At 38.3% G+C, this 17,939-nt stretch overlaps 1 protein-coding gene across 4 annotated transcripts in view; it reads left to right on the forward strand.

Moving 5' to 3' along the window:
- The window catches only part of KCNIP4 (potassium voltage-gated channel interacting protein 4), a 296,108-nt gene that overhangs the window by 275,208 nt on the left and 2,961 nt on the right, over positions 1–17,939 (forward strand). For all 4 annotated transcript variants that reach the window (XM_008645022.2, XM_008645021.2, XM_008645020.2 and 1 more), the window contains exons 3-7: positions 1–56; positions 4,262–4,332; positions 11,604–11,711; positions 12,779–12,883; positions 13,495–13,557. The exon at positions 1–56 is cut by the window's left edge and continues 3 nt beyond it. In XM_008645022.2, the coding sequence (XP_008643244.1) occupies positions 1–56; positions 4,262–4,332; positions 11,604–11,711; positions 12,779–12,883; positions 13,495–13,557 (403 nt within the window). The remainder of the gene's footprint in view (positions 57–4,261; positions 4,333–11,603; positions 11,712–12,778; positions 12,884–13,494; positions 13,558–17,939) is intronic.

A 17,939-nucleotide genomic window follows, 5' to 3' on the forward strand; every position in this document is an offset into this window, starting at 1 on the left:
TGTTGTCAATGAAGAAACCTTCAAAGAGATTTACTCTCAGTTCTTTCCACAGGGAGGTGAGTACTTGGCAGACATAATTAGTACTAAAGTATGTCTGTTGGTACCTAAGTCTGACAAAAGAGCCTGTTGTTCAAATTAACAAGATTGTTGCCTCAAGCTCTGCCTGAACTCACAGGGTACTTCCTTGAAGCTTGGACACATTTTTAAGTATATATTTCTGAATGAAATGCAATGATATCTACAAAAATCCAGTCTTCTGTTATGAAGTTACTGCCGGTGCTTGGATACCTTTGAAAAACAAGTTTCTCTGAGTAGGTTATTTCTCTTTAATGTTTCTAAAAATTCTTGCCCATTCTCTTACTCAAAAAACCCTTTCACAGTTGGAGGAACTGTAGGAGGTACTGCAGGTACCCTCTAATATCAATAGCATAACCCCACTTTAATTCTGTGGGGTTTCTCTTCTTAAATGCTAACCTGGATTTCAATTAATTGAAATTCCAGGAGTTTTGTAATTTTTTATTTCCATTAACTTGTAGTGCAATGAAGCTAACACAAAAATGTGTGACAGGTTTCTTTTCCTTGAACCTCAGATTTCTTTCATTTTGAATTTTTTCCTCTTTTTTTTGCTCTTGTATTTGCTACTTAGTTACCCCTCTTTATATTTTCCTACAACCCTTCAATCCCACCTCTTCGACTTCTCCCAGAGCACTTGAGATTTCTGTATTTCTCTGAGACTGTTCAGAACTCCTTTTCATTTTTTATTTAAAAACCCATATTAATATTTCAATCCCACCTCTTCGACTTCTCCCAGAGCAGTTGAGATTTGTGTATTTCTCTGAGACTGTTCAGAACTCCTTCTTTTCATTTTTTATTTAAAAACCCATATTAATAGGTAGGAACAAAATATCTCCCCATTAGTTTTATTTTGAATAAAGACCTAGAAGGTAAAGAGCAGCTTTCAGTGTGGATTACCATCTCTGAAATCCTTAAGAAGTAGGCACACTCAATAGAGATGAATAAAAGGCTAGAAGGGTTGACCTGCCTAGTGTTTGTTTCTATATGTAGACTTTTAGACCAAGCTAACAATTACAGTTTGAAATACCCTATTTTGTATTTACCCTGGATAATGGAAAAATTCTCTCTATGCGATTTACTATACCTTTACTACACTTAATAAAAAAACCCCTATCTTATTTCCTGCTGTTACACCCAGCATTTTTTATGGGCAAAGAGAAACCACGCCTGTTCTAAAAGTAAAGTCAAAACATATTGTGAGAGTAAATGTAATCTTAAAAGACCAATCTTTATTAGTCCAGATCTAATTGTTACAGAGAAGAAAAATTATTAATGTAGTTAAAACGGATATATATTGAATGCCTAGTTTCTCCCCCTATTCCTCATGTTAATGCTGATCCTTCTCTTCCTCCTCTGGCACTTAGGGCAGTGGCATCCTTTGGAGAAGGAGGTGAGAACTGCAGCTGACTGTCTAGTTAAGAAGCCAGACTGGGTTCTTAAATCTTTGAATGTCTTGTCAAAATAATGTGTCCAGCTGGGGCTTTTAAATTTCAGTTGTGCTTAGAATAATGATTTTATGTATGTCCCAATATTAAAGAGGAAAAAAGAATCTTGAAAGTTGTCCCCAAATTAAAACATGTAGATCTGTACTCCAACTGTCTGCGTGATGAAAAAACAGGTACAACATGATATATCATTATGACAATTCATATCTGAACAAACAAAATTATGTCTGTAAGATTTCAAGCTTCAGGGCAACCAAATAAAGTTTTCAATGTCATCGACCAAGTCACTTCCTCAAGCAACTTCCAAGACTGTCCAGGACAAGGTACATGAGGATTGCAAATAGGACAAGGGGCCACAAGAGTAACAAAGGAAAGGAGATGACACTGGATTGCAGTAAAAGCAATGTATTTTAAAAGGCAAAAGTAGCTTTGTAAAAAGCTTTCCATGCCAGAAAAGGCACTCCAGTAACTTCTTTTTAGATTCACTGCCATACAGGTGAATGAATACAGCCCCTGCATTTATGCAGTGGATCACCTGAAATAAAACTTGGGATTTTTCTTCAGCCAGGCAGGTCATAGATAAGAATCCACACACCGAATAATTATTACACTCCTTCATCACTTCTGAACAAAATAGATCGTGCTCGTAGTTTGATAAGCCATACTCTTCCACGTATAATGATTATCATTTTTTGTCTCTGACATTTAAAAGGCCGTGATGGTGTTTTTCAAGGGAATTCTGATTTAATATCTGTTCCTATCTCAGCCTGTTAAAAGAGCAAACTAGCCTACTAGTTATGATATCAGATCCTTGGAAAGAGACTATATTTAATTTAAAAAGTTAAGATTTTGTCTAAAATGAATAAAGTTCAAGATTTAGGGGGGAAACCAAAAGGAGGAATAAGACTAATCACTCTAATTAGAAGACTAACTTGCCTCATCCTGCTGTGGTTTTGAAGGCAAAATTTAAGACCAGAATTGCTTCAAAAATCAACTCAGAAAAAGGTTTTTGATTTATTTTTTTTCAGAGGAGTTACCAGAAAAAAATATTCTTCAACTAGAAACTTTTTTTTTTGTATACCACCATACAAAAAAAGTAGCATATTGTATCATGTATGGGCAACAAAAATGAAGTACCATTGTGTTTTCTCTATATCTACAGAAAATAACCAGGATTATTTCAGATTTTTTTAAGAAATGAGTGCCAAGAGAATAGGAGGGTATTTAAAATTTATTTTACAGTAATTATACCTCTATAACATGTTTTGTTCTGAAGATGATTTGCATAATATAGTCTATTGCACAACAGAAGTCTCAGTAGATTATAGAAAATATGACTATTAAAATGCTAAATATAAACTATAGTCAACAAATTTACATTTTTCAGTTAAAGTGTGAAGGTTCCTGCCAAGCTGTGCTTAAGCAATTACAGTGGTGACTGGATATGTGGAAGAATGAATGACTCTCTCAAATAGAGGTGGTGGGGATTTAATTCTCTGAAAATGTGTTAACAGACGGGGTTTAAAGATTGTAGGTTTTTCTTGTTACGATTATTTCACATCATACAAAATTAACATGTTGAAGCAAGACTAGAGAATTTTCTTACAAATATCAGGTCTGAACCTGTGAAGCACAAAGCTTTGAGTTTTGGTATATTTGGTTTCTCGGAGTCAAGGTGGCATTTGAGGTGAGTGTCCCAAGACTATTTCTCAGTTTAATACAAAACAGTATTTTGGGCTGTGAAAAAGAAAGGTTTGCAGGATTGATATAAAAGATAAAATAGTTTAGTGCCAAGAAATTGGAAAATGGCATTTCAGCACTGATCATGTTTTTCCATAATAGGGAGATGTTCTGCAAAGAGGACACTAATTTCATAACACTTTGCCCTTTATTAATAATTTGTGAGGTTAATGTTAATTAACCTAAAATTAAGGTAAACATATGAAATAGAAAGAGAAAAATGAGTATTAAAAGTAAACAAACTCTCATTCTACATTAATTTGCATGATTTTGAGGGAGGGAAAAACACTGAGGACAGCTGACTTCCCTTAACCCCAGCAACTTGTACCTCAGATCCACAGGGCATTCTCTGGATAAGTGCTCTCTCTTTGCAATATATTACTCCTGGAGCAGGTTGTGCCTTTCAGAAGGCATTCAGTGGAAATAGAAAGATGGATCTTTACAAAAATTACAGTCTTGACAGATTTATATTCATACCGCCTTTTGTTTCTGAAATGAGTCAATATGCACTGAGGAGGAGGTTTGCAAAGTATGCAAATAGTGAAGGGATCATTGTTTAAGGTCATATTTCAGAGTCTTACTGACCATTTAGTGAGTCACAGCCAGTTTTTCCAATCCCTAATACCGCAATCATGGGAATTCAGCAGCAAGCCAGCTTTAAGAATCTGTTTCTCAGGAGAGGAGTTCCTCTCAGCTCTGGGTGAGCATAGGACCCGATAGCAGCATCAGCTTTCTGCCCAGATCAGCTTCAACCGGGGAAACAGGTCTGTGTCCAGAGCAAAACTGATACAGTGAGGGTAGTGTCTGTTTCCCTCATTTAACAGGAACAAATGAACACATTCTTCATTTCAAGCATATGAGATAGATCCCTGTCACAGTCAGTGTTCCTGTTAAAACAGGTTGTTTCAGAGTACAATAACATGTCATCTTTGCTAACTCCTCAGGTATCAGTAAATAAGATGTGCTTACTGTGAATTATTTTTTTCTGCTTTAAATTTTAGATTCCACAACATATGCACATTTTCTGTTTAATGCGTTTGATACTGATCACAATGGATCTGTAAGTTTTGAGGTAAGTGATGCCGTTGCTTAGTTCTATAAAACTGAATATTTTGCCGTTCCTTGTAATGAAGTACAGTTGGTGCCTGGCTCACATTAGGGAAAATTTAGCTTATGTGACTCAAGTTTCAAGTTTTTCCAATGTAATAACAAAAGTCGTTTTACAATTGTATATTTCATAATGGTAACTCAGACTGTGCTACTACATAATATTTTTAAAAACTTGTCCATTTAAAAGGTAACCCAATTTAAACACAAGTTACCTAAAACAGTTCTTCCTCTCTGTCTTTACAAGGTCTCTGAACTACAACTAATGGTGTGGGGATGACTCGGCCAAAATAGGATTTTTCATACTTAGTTTCCAGAAAGTTCTAGAAAAAGGCTTTAAAGCAAATGTTTTTGCAAACACAAGAGTTGGAAATTCATTCTTCCTCCATTTAACTATTCTGTTTTCCCCATTCTGCCTTTCCGTGCTAAAGCTGATGTCATCCACACAATATAATATGGAAAAAAGGGATCTTACTGCAATGGTGTAGATGAGAACAGGGTGTACAAAATACTGCAAAGGAGACAATATTTTAAGCTATAGAATTTAAAAAAAAAAAAAAAAAAGTCAGTTCATTTGCAAAAGGATTTGTTTTGTCATGTTTTCTTTGGTTTTGATTATAGTGAACGAATTATTTCCTTACAACTTTTGATACGTTTGAGATAAATACACTCACTTTAAATTTATTGAAATGTCCTGTCATGTTTTTATGATTTATTTTAGTGAATGGTGTTGTGAGGTCTGACAGATTTTTTTTGTAAAAATAATGAATTGATGTAATAGGAAGAAGACATGTGAGTCAGGTGCACTGTGATCAGGAATCTGTACCCTAAACTAAGACTATAATCAGACAATTTTTTGATCATTATTTGCATTTATTTAAAAAAATCCATGAACCCTATCTACCTTTTTCCAGGCAGATGAAGTCTGTGTGAAAAAGGGATCTGTGTGAAAAAAAAAGGAGTAGGAATGGAGGTTTTATTCATGTCTTCTATACATAAATCTGCTAGGACCCTTCTGGTCAAATCACAGAAAATCATAGAATGGTTTGGATTGGAACAGATATTAAAGATCACCCAGTTCCAAACCCCCTGCCATGGACAGGAACACCTCCTAGTAGACAAGCTGCTTTATCCAACCTGGCCTTGAACACTTCCAGGGATGGGGCATCCACAACTTCTCTGGGCAACTTGTGCCAGTGCCTCACCAGTCTACCAGTAAAGAATTTCTTCTGTATATCTAAACTAAACTTCCCCTCTTTCACATTGAGAAAAAGGATTTTTAGAATCAGTAGTTGTAAAGTATTTCTGCTGTTATCACTAAAAAGAATGGTAACAAAAAAAAAGCTTTTGTACCTTTTCTGGTCAATTTGTTGACATTTGTATCTCAGAAAGCCTTTAGAAATGTGCTGTATTTGGAGCCCTTCTTACGGGTCTTGATTATCTCGGAGTGCAGGTTTGTGCACTAAAAAAGGACTTTGGAATAAAATAAATCAGGAAAATAAAAGCAGCAGTGCTTTTTTTTCATTGCTCAAACAGACATTTCTAGCTTATTTTTGTTCAATATCAAGGCAGGCATGAGTGATCCAGACTTTGATATTATTTGCACTAATTGTGAATGCAGCATAACTCTACTGCTGTCAAAATATTCTCACTTCTGTGTCCTTGTAGCAACATTATAGTTACAAACTGTATGATAGCATTCTAAAAGAATCCTCCTGAAGTTAAAAATGTATGGGTTTTTTTTTGTAATCACATGAAAATAGCTGCAAAATGTGAAAGAAATACTGTGAAATGTGCAAAATACAATCATCTAATTTTTTTCCTGCTCCTTTTAATCCTAGGTGCAACTGTGCCATATTCTTTCTATTCCAATCTTTATTCTAGTTTTCTAATTTCCATTAGAAAAACAACAAAAGTAAACATCTCAAAAGGTAGAGAGGGAGTAATTTAAAAGTTTGGAGAACAAATAATCATTCTTTCCAAAGTACCTTCTATATCAAATTGTAGGACTAAATACAATTTAACGTAATTACCTATGATAAAAACACTCTGGCTATCTTCTGTGTAAAAAAAATGGTAGCAAAATTCTTTTGAAGGTAAGAATGACTTTCTTTTGTATTGCACTCTCAATTTTCCATGAAGCAGTGGTAGCTGGAGCTGTGGGTAAAAAGAGAGAATTTGCTTTAGCTTTTTCCTCTTTTTTCCTCAAATTTTCAACCATCAACAATGAAGTGTTAGAGCTGAGCACAACTTAAATGCACACCTCAATTGACATTTCTTAGTGAGATTGCATGGTGAGATTGCTGTGTCCTTAGAGTTTTGTCATCTCTAAATCTGTATGATCTTTGGTAAGAGCCAGGATCTCTAAGTGAAGGATTTATGTAGTATAAAAAACAAACTTATAAAACTAGGTTATTGAATTTATCTCTCCTTATCCCATGATTGTATTAATTTTGAGACTATTTTATTTCATTAGTTATGTGAACTAGTTTTGCTTTAATATGAGGACAGAGTTTCTGAAGACCCAGTGACTCAGCAATTGGGCATATTAATGAAGCTCTTTTTTCCATTAGGCAGAGACAGATATAAAAGTAAGGTTTTCATTTGCTGCATCTATATTGTCACTGAGCCAAAATTAAGATCTGGCCTCAAAGCTATTTGAACAGCCAGAAAAATGGAGGCTAATGAGCTTTGGACACATGGTCAAAGGTAAAGCTCATTGCACACACATGCAAATATCCAAATCAGTATCCTTCGTTTGTTGTAGATGCAGATTAAGGCTACTCTAAATGTGATCTTGCTGAAAGTTATTCAATAATCCCACTAATTCTCAGTGCCTTAAAGCACAACGCTGTGCCCAAACACAATGGAAGTGTTTAAAGACTTCTGTCATATTTAATCAAAACCAAACGTATATTGGTTAATAAATTAGCAAGCATGCTAATTTTCTTCTGTAGGGAAGTACAGTTCTTAAGATCAAACACAATTTCATATTTCACTAATAATAAAAGTAGTGTCCAAGGCAGTATTATGAGGGCAGCAGTTAAATGAGCCATAGAATCATCGAATGCCTTGGATTGGAAGGGACCTTGAAGATCATCCAGTTCCAACCCATGGCAGGGACACCTCCCACTAGACCAGGTTGCCTGAAGCACCATCCAATATGACCTTAAGCACTTCCAGGAACAGAGCATCCACAGCTTCTCTGGGCAACCTGTTCCGGTGCCTCACCATCCTCACAGTGAAGAATTTCTTCCTAATAGATAATTTAAACCTACTCTCTGCCAGTTTAAAGCTGTTCCCCTTGTCCTGTCCCTACATGTCCTTGTGTAGAGTCCCTCCCCAGCTCTCTTGTAGGCCCTCTTTAGGTAATGGGAGGTGCTCTAAGGTGTCCCTGGCGTCTTCTCCAGGCTGAATGAGCCCAACTCTCTCAGCCTGTCTTCGTAGCAGAGATGCTCCAGTCCTCTGGACTTGTTCCAGCAGGTCCATTGCCTTCGGCCCCTGAGCTGGATGCAGTATTCCAGGTGGGGTCTCATGAGAGCAGAGAAGAGGGGCAGAATCACCTTCCTTGACCTGCTGATCACGTTTCATTTGATGCAGCCCCGGTCATGGTTGGCTTTCTGGGCTGCAAGTGCACATTGCTGGTTCATGTTGAGTTTGTCATCAGTCAGTATCCCCAAGTCCTTTTCCTCAGGGCTGCTCTAAATCCATTCTCTGCCCAGACTGTATTAGAGCTTGGGATTGCCCTGACCCAGGTGCAGGACCTTGAACTTGGCCTTGTTGAATTTCATGAGGCTCACAAGCATAATTCTGTGAGTCCAACACAAAGAGGTTTGTCCATGTCATGTAGGAAATGAGCTAATTTTTCTCAGTACAATGGTGATCTCATAAGCCTTTTAACATCATCTGATTTAAAGTAGCTACAAAGAAATGCATTTCCTTTTAGCAGCAGTTCCTCCTCTGTAACCTTTGTTTTACACATACCAGGGCTCCACCACTTCTGTGACATCATTTGATTCCTTTGCAAAATCCTAAAATCTAAATTTAAAAATGGATTTAGGTTCCTGCCTACCTACTTCTGGCCTTGAAAAAGACATAAAGGAGCACATGACCAGGTGGAATAATTTTAAGCTTTCCTATGGATTTGAGACAGCCCACTAATAAGCTTGTTAAATAATTTATTAATGAACTAGTTATCCCCAAAGATTTACTGAGCGATAAAGCTATCAGAAAGTCATCAACAACCTCTCTATGAGATAATTAATCACTGCTGAAAAAAAACCCACAAATACAAGTTCATCCCTGATCACAACCAGACACTCTCTACAGCTGTAGTGCAGAACAGAAATGTCAGCAGGCTCTGAGTATACAGAGGCTCTGATACAGGTGCAATGATGCTGCATTTTGCAACCCTTCAGTGAGACATCCCCCTTTCTTGAAGAATCAAAATTAGGCACAGAAGGAGGTCTGAACAGGTATTAGCATGCTCTGCAGGAAACTGGCAAGTTACAAACAGGAAGCTGTGGAAAGGAGCAAAGGCAAGTACCAAGGCAGAGACTTTTGTGCTTCTAACTTCACTGTCACAGACTGAAGAAAGACCAAACCTCGAGCTGAGTCTCAGCCCAGACCTCCTGTTTTAGGCTCCTTTGTCACCCTCCCCATTAGGTGCTCAGCTGAGCAGGACCGTCCCTCTCAGTGGGCAGCGTATCTGAGTATGGTGAAATTTTCTTAAAAAATAAACAGGCTCTAAAAGTAGAATTCTTCCCTCTCTAGAAATTAGATGTCTAAACCAGGCCAGAAAACAGCATCTGGGTACTCTAATACTGTAATGGGGACTTGTATTCATGCTCTTTGCTAAATGCTGTGCCTGATTCGTGCATCACTGTGTTGTTGGTAATGTGCATAAAGATGGGCAGCTGCTCGCTGGGTTTAGCTGCTTCCCTCTGTGCTGCTGTTTCACTGTGGCTTTCTGCACTGGATTTTCAGCTTAACAGCTAGAATGGCTACACTGCTCCTGACACACACATTGCCTCCCACCATGCAGAGCATTTTCCCAGTCAAGGCTCTTGCCCAAAATACCCTGTGGATTTGGCCTATATCCATTGAATCAGATACTCTATTTCTGTATGATTCTATTATATGTTCTTCAATTGCTTGAAAGTATGTGGAAAAGACATCCCATCTAGCTGGTCATTATCCAACTCATCACAACTTCCTATTACAATAAATCCTTTCTGTTGTTCCTGAGATGACTCCTGCACAACACTCAGACAAAAGCAGTGCACTTGAACTATGTGTGATCCCAAGACATGTTGATGCAATATGGAAGGAGATGACTCACTGCTGCAATGTTTAGATCACATACCCAGAAGGCTTTTGAGTTGTCTCTGCTTTTTAAGAACACCCAGTCTCATGAAAAACAATATAAAGTAAAGGGTTTTATTTTTAAAATCAATGACAGAAGGGTAGCCTTGGAAATGGGGATATAAATGATTCCAGGAAGCCAGCTAACATCACAGAAAGGAAGAAAGAGAATTGAACAGGAAAAGAAAAATGGATGTATTTTAGATAAAATAAATTCACAAATATTGCTGTGCCAAATTAAAAATAAATTCAGAATTCTTACATATAATCTAAGAGAATAATGCACCTGGGGACCTTAACACAGGACTTCAGAAGAAGCTGCATCAAGAATGTAAAACAGTGTAGAAAAGATTTGAAAACATGGTACTGAATTAAAAAGGTTAATTGTTAATGCTGTAATGTGATCAAATCTGTTCTGAATTTCTTGAACGTTTTAATGCTTAATAGTACATTGTTAAAGAGCTGTTTGGAGATTTAACCTTGTGACCCTCAATTAGTCATTGACAAGACAATGACAAGCATTAGACAAAACAAGATGAGCAAAATTCTTTCAAGATTCATGTATTTACCCCAAAGGGCACATATACCAATAAGACAGAAATTTGTGACAGACTAAGAAAACCCAGAGCATGCCAACTGAATTGTTAAAAAGACTGAAGAGCTGTCTGTGCCTACTAGACCATCTGAGGCCGTGATATCTGTGTGTACTTCAGTGTATCAGGTATACTCATTTGACCGTGTGGTATGCCAGACCTTTGTAATTCATGTCTAACCTCAGTGTAGACTTTTCCATTGTTCCTGTGTTAGAGAAAATGCAAAACCTTGCTGGTGCAAGTAAGAAATAGGTCAGCTTTTATTGTCTTTGCTTTAATGTTACTCTAAGACTTCCTGTATGTCATTGCCAGCAATGTAGAAAGGCACATTTAAATACAAGCACTTGCCATATTCCGCTCAGCCTATTATGAAGTCAATTTCATATAGTTATGGGTTCATATGCTTATCAAATAAAAAGAGGTGGAGGAGATGGTTAGGGAAGAAGAAAGCTATTGTTTACAAAACATTAACATGCTAAGAAATACAGAAGAGAAGTGATGGGAGTTAATATTTTCTCCAATCTGGAAGATGCTCACTAAATGTAAATGAGGTTTGTGCTGTCAAAAGAGTATTTATTATGAACAAAAATCTATAACCAAATACTACATATAAATAATCTCAAAAGCCTTCTGATTCATTTCTGTGCAATAGCTCTGTAGCAATAGAGCATTGGTGGGTCACAGAAACATTAAGATGGTACGTGGACATGTAATATATTTACTATTCCCTATCATACATCCAATAAAAGCAGTAAGAATTGAGGTGTGCAGCATCATACATGAAGTTTGAATTGTTGACTGCAGCAGATTGATATCAGAGATCTGGGAACCACATAATCCACTTTAACAAGGTACAGATTTTACAAGAATTTAATGTTCCTTAGTACATAGTTCTCCCCAAATTGATCTCCTGTGCATAGATTAATCTAACTGCCACTTAAGCTTTTCTTGGACCATTAAACCATGGGGATTGCTTTTTCCTGGTATTAACTTCAACAGGAACTGCTTAGGTGCAACATTAGGCATTTCAGAGGATACAACCACTAATGGTAAATGATGGTTTACTTTATAGAAAATTACTCAATTTACTTATTAATTATGAGTATAGGAAATAGTTCTTAGATTGTTAATCCAGCAATCATTAACACAGTCAGTGAAGCAAAAAAAAATTGGAACAACCCATCTTTCCAGACTTCTGACAAATGCATTATTCTGGATTTCTGAGTGTTTGTGAAAAACTGCCCAATTCCAAACTGACCAAGACTTTTTGTCTATTTAGGATTTTGTTATGGGTCTCTCAATTTTACTCCGAGGGACAGTACAGGAGAAACTGAACTGGGCTTTCAATTTATATGATATAAATAAGGATGGATATATAACTAAAGAGGTAAGGTCTACTTCTTACTGTAGCCACTGAAAGCAAAGGTTGTAAAGGTAAGTCCTGCATTGAAAGAAGAATGGTTTCATTTTCAAATTAAGCGTGTTAACAAATTATCAGATATTATGAAGTTAGACACGCTGAAAATTAAAGAAATTATCTCATTTTAAATGCATATATGAACATTTAAAGGGGAAAATCTTTACAGAAATTGTAAAAGTTCAGAATTCTTCATGTACAGAAATGGTTGGCTTCAACCTATACAGTCCCTAGAATAGATTCATAGGATATTTGGACAAAAATGAATTAAGTATGTGGGCAATAATTGTTACTTATTTTATGAAACTACTTCTAATAATTTTTACTTGAAACAGAATTTATAAAGATTCCTACCTCTTTTATTCTGCAAGGATTCAAACATATATTTAAATTACAGTGGGACTAAATGAGTGCTTTCATCAAAATATATGGAGGTTTTTTTTAAGTGGGATTTATGCAAATATATAAATTACAATTATAATTTTACACTTTTAGGAAACACTTCAGGATCATTATGAAAGGGTAATCTAAAGAATAATTTCTTAGCATACTGCAGATGACTTATTTTTGGAATTATTAAAATTTTCACAAGCCACTCTTAATAAAATTCAAAGACTTTGATATAAAAGGAGGACTCTGCATAAGTGCAGGTGTGTGCATGGGTGTTTTGATTTTCTCTGGGGAAAACAAGTTTTAAGAAGCTGATGTGCTTTGGCCATTCACTTGCTGTTACAGAACTTATTTTGCTTTTAATTTTTATTCATAAGACATTGGGAGATTCTTCCCACAATCAATGAATTTTCACGTATTAAAACCATTTAAAATTAAAATCATACATCTATGAAAGCTGAAATCAGATGCTAGAATTTCTGGGAATTAAGTAGTTCCTTCTTGAAGCTGTTCAGTCAAAAACTAACAGGTGAATTTCAAAATTTTATTCTAAAATGCAAATCCTAAAAATTATTTATGTGTTCTGAGTTAAAGCAGTGTCTACAATACACATTACATTGCAGAAACATAAGTTTTTTCCTCTTCAGGAAATGCTTGATATCATGAAAGCAATATATGATATGATGGGGAAATGCACTTATCCTGTTCTCAAGGAAGATGCACCTAGACAACATGTGGAAACATTTTTCCAGGTAGGTCGGGTAACATAGAAGTCAACAAGACTGCTCTGTGAGCAGGTACAGAAAGATTTTCATTGCTATAACAGTTTTGCATATCCTTCCAATTCTGTAATCCTTTTTATTCTCTGTGGTTCCATCCCAAGTTTCTCAGATCTACTCATTACATCCTGTTTTTTCAACAAGCTCTTTAAGCATAGTCCAGTATATCACTTACTGTGACTTTTGGGCTGGTTGTTCCTGGGCTGACATGTAACTGAAATGAATAATGAAAAGGACTTGTTTTACCCAGGAATTCAGGAGAAGAAACACACTGTAGAGGTTTGACCCTGTCTGGATGCCAGACACCCACCAAAGCCTCTCTCTCACTGCCCCGTCAACTGCACAGGGGAGAGGAAATATAGCAAAGGGTTCAAAAGAGTATCATTCCTGATGGGCTCAGCCTTGGCCAGCAGGAGGTCTGTCCTGGAGCTGGCTGGCATTGGCTCTGCTGCACATAGGGGAAGAAAAGCCTCTGGCAGCTTCTCACAGAAGCCACCTCTGTAGCCCCCCTGCTACCAAAGCCTGGCCACACAAACCCAATTCCCATACAATCTTCTTCTTTTTCTTTTTTTTTTTTTAAACAGAAAATGGACAAAAACAAAGATGGAGTAGTTACCATAGATGAATTCATCGAGAGCTGCCAGAAAGTAAGTACTCAGTGTTAAGTACTGAACACGTATCTGTTGGTTATTTCTATCATAGCTCTACACAGACTTCTGGAGTGTCAGTGAGGGTGATCTGAATACCAGAGACAGCACTTTCCCAAGGTAGAGTATGTAGGTACACCATTATACAAAAACACTAAACAGCGTAAATCAATTTGCTGCCTGAATCTGCAGAAGAGCTGTTATATACAAGCTGTCACTGCTTATTAGAAAACTGTGCCAATATCCTTTCTCTCTTTAATAATGTATTGTTTGCACTTGATAGGAAAAAGTTTCTTTACATTCAGCTAAATATTTATTTCTATCTTCTGCTCATGCTGGGGCATACAGTCCTGTCACAACTGGCCTATAATCAGGACAATAATAATATTGCCTGAAAATTTATCACCCATGGGTGAGTTTCACAGTGAGTTGTGATGTGCTTATAAGGAGTGAGGCCTTATAAAAAGAGAGTGCAAGGGGCCTGCAAAGTGTTGGATGGCAAGAGTTAACACCAGACAAATTTTCTCCAGGCAAGGCTGAGAACTGATTGTGATTATCAGCCACAAGCCTTTACACTACCCAGGTGGCTGTTAATTTCTTTCAACTGCTGTGAGCAGCTCTTGGCCTCTAGAGCCACGATAGAGAACTTCTGAAGCAGGAGTTACAGCCTGTTTTCACTCATTTGCTCTTCAGAAACCAGCTTGTTCTCAGACCAGTATATGATATGAGGAAAGGTAAGATGCATTTTCATAAATCTAAGGAAATCCTGTTAATTTGACAAAAATTGTAAGAAAAAGAAACACGATAAAATAAGGATGACTAGCCTTTGGCATGATAAGAGGTTCATAGAATTGTAGAATCTGCTGAGCTGGAAGGGACCCATCAGAATCACAGAGTCCAAGTCCTGGCTCTACACAGGACACCCCAATAATCAAGGTTGTTGAGTGCAGTAAAGCATCACATTAGACCTAGTGAATATGATAGGCTTGATTGCATTATGTAAATTGATACAGCAAATAAGCCTGACACTATTTGTTACAGTGAGAAATATAAGAAGCCGTAGTAGTGGTCTACTGATACCTTGCCCAGCAGACTGATTAATACAAAGCTGATGGAGACTAGCACTATAACCTGTGCTTATTGATTCTTATCTTCTATGCCAAGAATAGAGTAATAAAGAGACAGAAGATAACAAGACTATCAAGATAAATGCATTTATTGAGTGATAGTTTTTTAACTATTTGGAATACAGAAATCTCTAGATGCTCAAAGATGCTCTAGAAGCAGTCTGTTTTTATATGCATCTGTAGCTATTCATTGGAGTTGCTCTTATGAGCACAGCTACTTAGTAAGTGAATCTTTGTTTGATTTTAATCCACTGATTTTGGGCGATGAAAGACAGCCAAGAGCTAACGGTGGCTGTTCTGTGGATCCTTAGCAACGGGCACTGGGCAGTGTCTCATCTGTCAGCAGTGCTCTGTTGCACTGACCATAGTTCCAGCTTGTCAGTCTTGTTCAGTACCAACAAAAGGCATTTGCTCTGCTAACTCTGCGTGATGATCAGAAACAGAGAAGAGATTAATTTCCCAGCTGAGGTCTGTAGCATTCTGGAAGTTAAATGACACATTAATCTGCATATGACAGCAATTGTGCTGATTGGGCTGAGTGATTCATTTACAAAGAAAATGAATACCTTTAGTAAGGAATTGCCTGCTCCTTATCCAGTGCAATTCAGTTTCTCAAGTCTGTTAGATTTATTTTGTTTGTTCTAAGTATTCAGAATACATGTGAGCGAGATGCTCTCTAGACTGCTAAATGATGGAGATACAATGAATGCTACAGAATGCTACGACTGTCATCATGCTGCTTATCTCACCTTCCCTTGCTTTTAACTTCAATGGTGGCCATGGTTTTTTGATACAAAAGTGTCCTGCTGCCTAAATTTTTGTCTCTCTGACAATTAAGAACTGTTTTTCTTTTAAGACTTCTGTGCTTCAAAGTGTGTAATTCATGTTTATATAGATATTTGGTTTTAGAAATGAGGTTTGGGGTTAGGATTCATAGAATCACTGAATACACTGAGCTGGAAGAGACCCATCAGGATCAATTGCAATTCCTGGCCCTGTGTAGGTCACCCCAAGAATCGCCCCAGGTGCCTGAGAGCATTGTCCAAACGCTTCCTGAACTCTGTCAGGGTTGGTGCTGTGACCACTTCCCTGGGGAGCCTGTTCCAGTGCCCAACCACCCACTGGGTGAAGAGCTTTTTCCTAATATCCAACCTAAACCTCCCTTACACAACTTCAGGCCATTCTCTCAGGTCCTATCACTGGTCACTGCAGAGAGGAGATCAGTGTCTGCCTCTCCTCTTCCCCTCATGAGGAAGTTGTAACTGCAATGAGGTGTCCCCTCACTCTCCTCTTCTCAAGGCCAAACAGACCAAGTGACCTCGGCTGCTCCCCGTACAGCTTCCCCTCCAGAGCCTTCACCATCCTCATGGCCTCCTTTGGGTATTCTCTAATAGCTTTATATCTTTCTTATATCGTGGCACCCAAAACTGCAATTTTCAAGGTGAGGCTGCCCCAGTGCAGAGCAGAGTGGGACAATCCCCTCCCTTGCCCGGCTCGTGATGCTGTGCCTGATGCTCCCAGGACACTGGTAGCCCTCCTGGCTGCCAGGGCACTGCTGACTCATGTTCATTTTTTCATTGACCAGGATGCCCAGGTCCCTTTCCACAATGCTGCTCTCCAGCCTTGCATTCCCCAGTCTATACACACAAGCAGGATTGCCCCACCCCAGGCATAGAATCCAGGACTGGCCCTTGTTAAACTCCATATGCTTGGTGATTGCACATCTCCCTATTTTGTCCAGGTGTCTCTGCAGGGCCTCCCTAACCTTGAGTGAGTTGACAGCTCCTCCCAGTTTAGTGCTCTCCCCAAAGTTAGTATTCCTTTGAGTCCTGCGTCCAGGTCATTAATGATGAAGAGAACTGGTTGAGGATGAGCCCTGCAGGACCCTACTAGTGACGAGTCAATCAAAGTCCTTCAAGAAACTCAGTTCAGGAGTTAATATGGCTTTGCTCTTTTCAGGATTATTTATTTTACTAAAGAACATGGCTGCTGCTTTTAAAAGACAGCTGCAGGAAACCCTTTTCTTAACATCCTGATAGGTATGAGATCTAAAACGGTAAGGTCTGAATCTTGAAATAGACCAAAAGTGTGTTCTGCCAGGGAAAGGCTGCAGGAGCCTTTCTTTGAAGGTTATCTCAGGCAAGATTTGCAGTCTCTGAGAACTGGCATTCCTCTACTTTGAGTTGGAAGCCAAATTAGTGAGTTGCAGAAGTACATCCCTTTTACTGCTGTTTTGCAATAACTAAAGGAAGTGTGGCATGCTTGCTTTATAAGCAAGAAGGAACACGACAAAACATCTTTGAACAGAGGTCGTACTTCAGGTTCCTGGGGTACATTCCTGAGATTTTTTTTGTGTAGCATCAAGAGACTATGGTGTGTTCTTAAACACTCATTTTACATGTGTGCACCTTTTTTTAAAATTGTGTTGTGCTGAGCACTTGTTTGGCACAACTATCAATGCAGCGGCACTGTACAGCCTGAGGTATACAGTTGGTTCAAGGCTCTTAATTCACAGTCCCATTGCAAAGAATGGCCTGTCCATTCAAAAAGCATTAAAAGTTATGCAGGGAATTACAAAGCATTCAGGCTTTGAGCACTGTCTTCTCTGGACACTGGGTAGAAAGATCTGAGTAGAACGGTGCTTCCCCTCATCCTTCCTCTATCTTAGAGAGGGAACGTGTATGACCTCATTTCCCTGCCCTCCCTATCCCACATGAGTTTGAATGTCAGTCTGCCATCCAGACTCCAGGATTCTTCCTGCTCCCACAGGAGAAATGGACGATGCTGCCCTAGACACGCCAGACTGGATCTCAGAAAGCGGTGGCTGTTTGTCTGGCTTCATATAAATTACCAAAGAGCATATCTAGGTCCTGAGAAACAGTAGTGTGGCTACCTCAAGACCTGGGCATGTCCCAGTTCCTTACCTGCCTCCTTTCACTGCTTGGTGCTGGTGGAAAATCGTCTGGCATTGCTTCGTATCTACAGCAGCACCATGAAGAACAGAGACAAGGACTAAGGGCATGCACGGGGCATAGGTGACTGTCAGGGGGAGTGACTTATAGGTCCTTCTGATAATGAGAAAAAGGCTTCTGGCACAGGTGTTTTCTGCAGGAGTAACCTTTTCCATATACAATGCTGATGGTCTGGGTTAGCCTGAAAACAGCAAAGAAACCATTTCAAACCTAAGAAAAACTGGCTTAAAGGTAGGTCAGATCTGCCAAAGTTCATTCATCCAGCTTCGTGCTTCGTATGGAC

This window comes from Corvus brachyrhynchos, unplaced genomic scaffold (assembly GCF_000691975.1).
Source record: "Corvus brachyrhynchos isolate BGI_N302 unplaced genomic scaffold, ASM69197v1 scaffold80, whole genome shotgun sequence".
Taxonomy (NCBI): Eukaryota; Metazoa; Chordata; class Aves; order Passeriformes; family Corvidae; genus Corvus; species Corvus brachyrhynchos.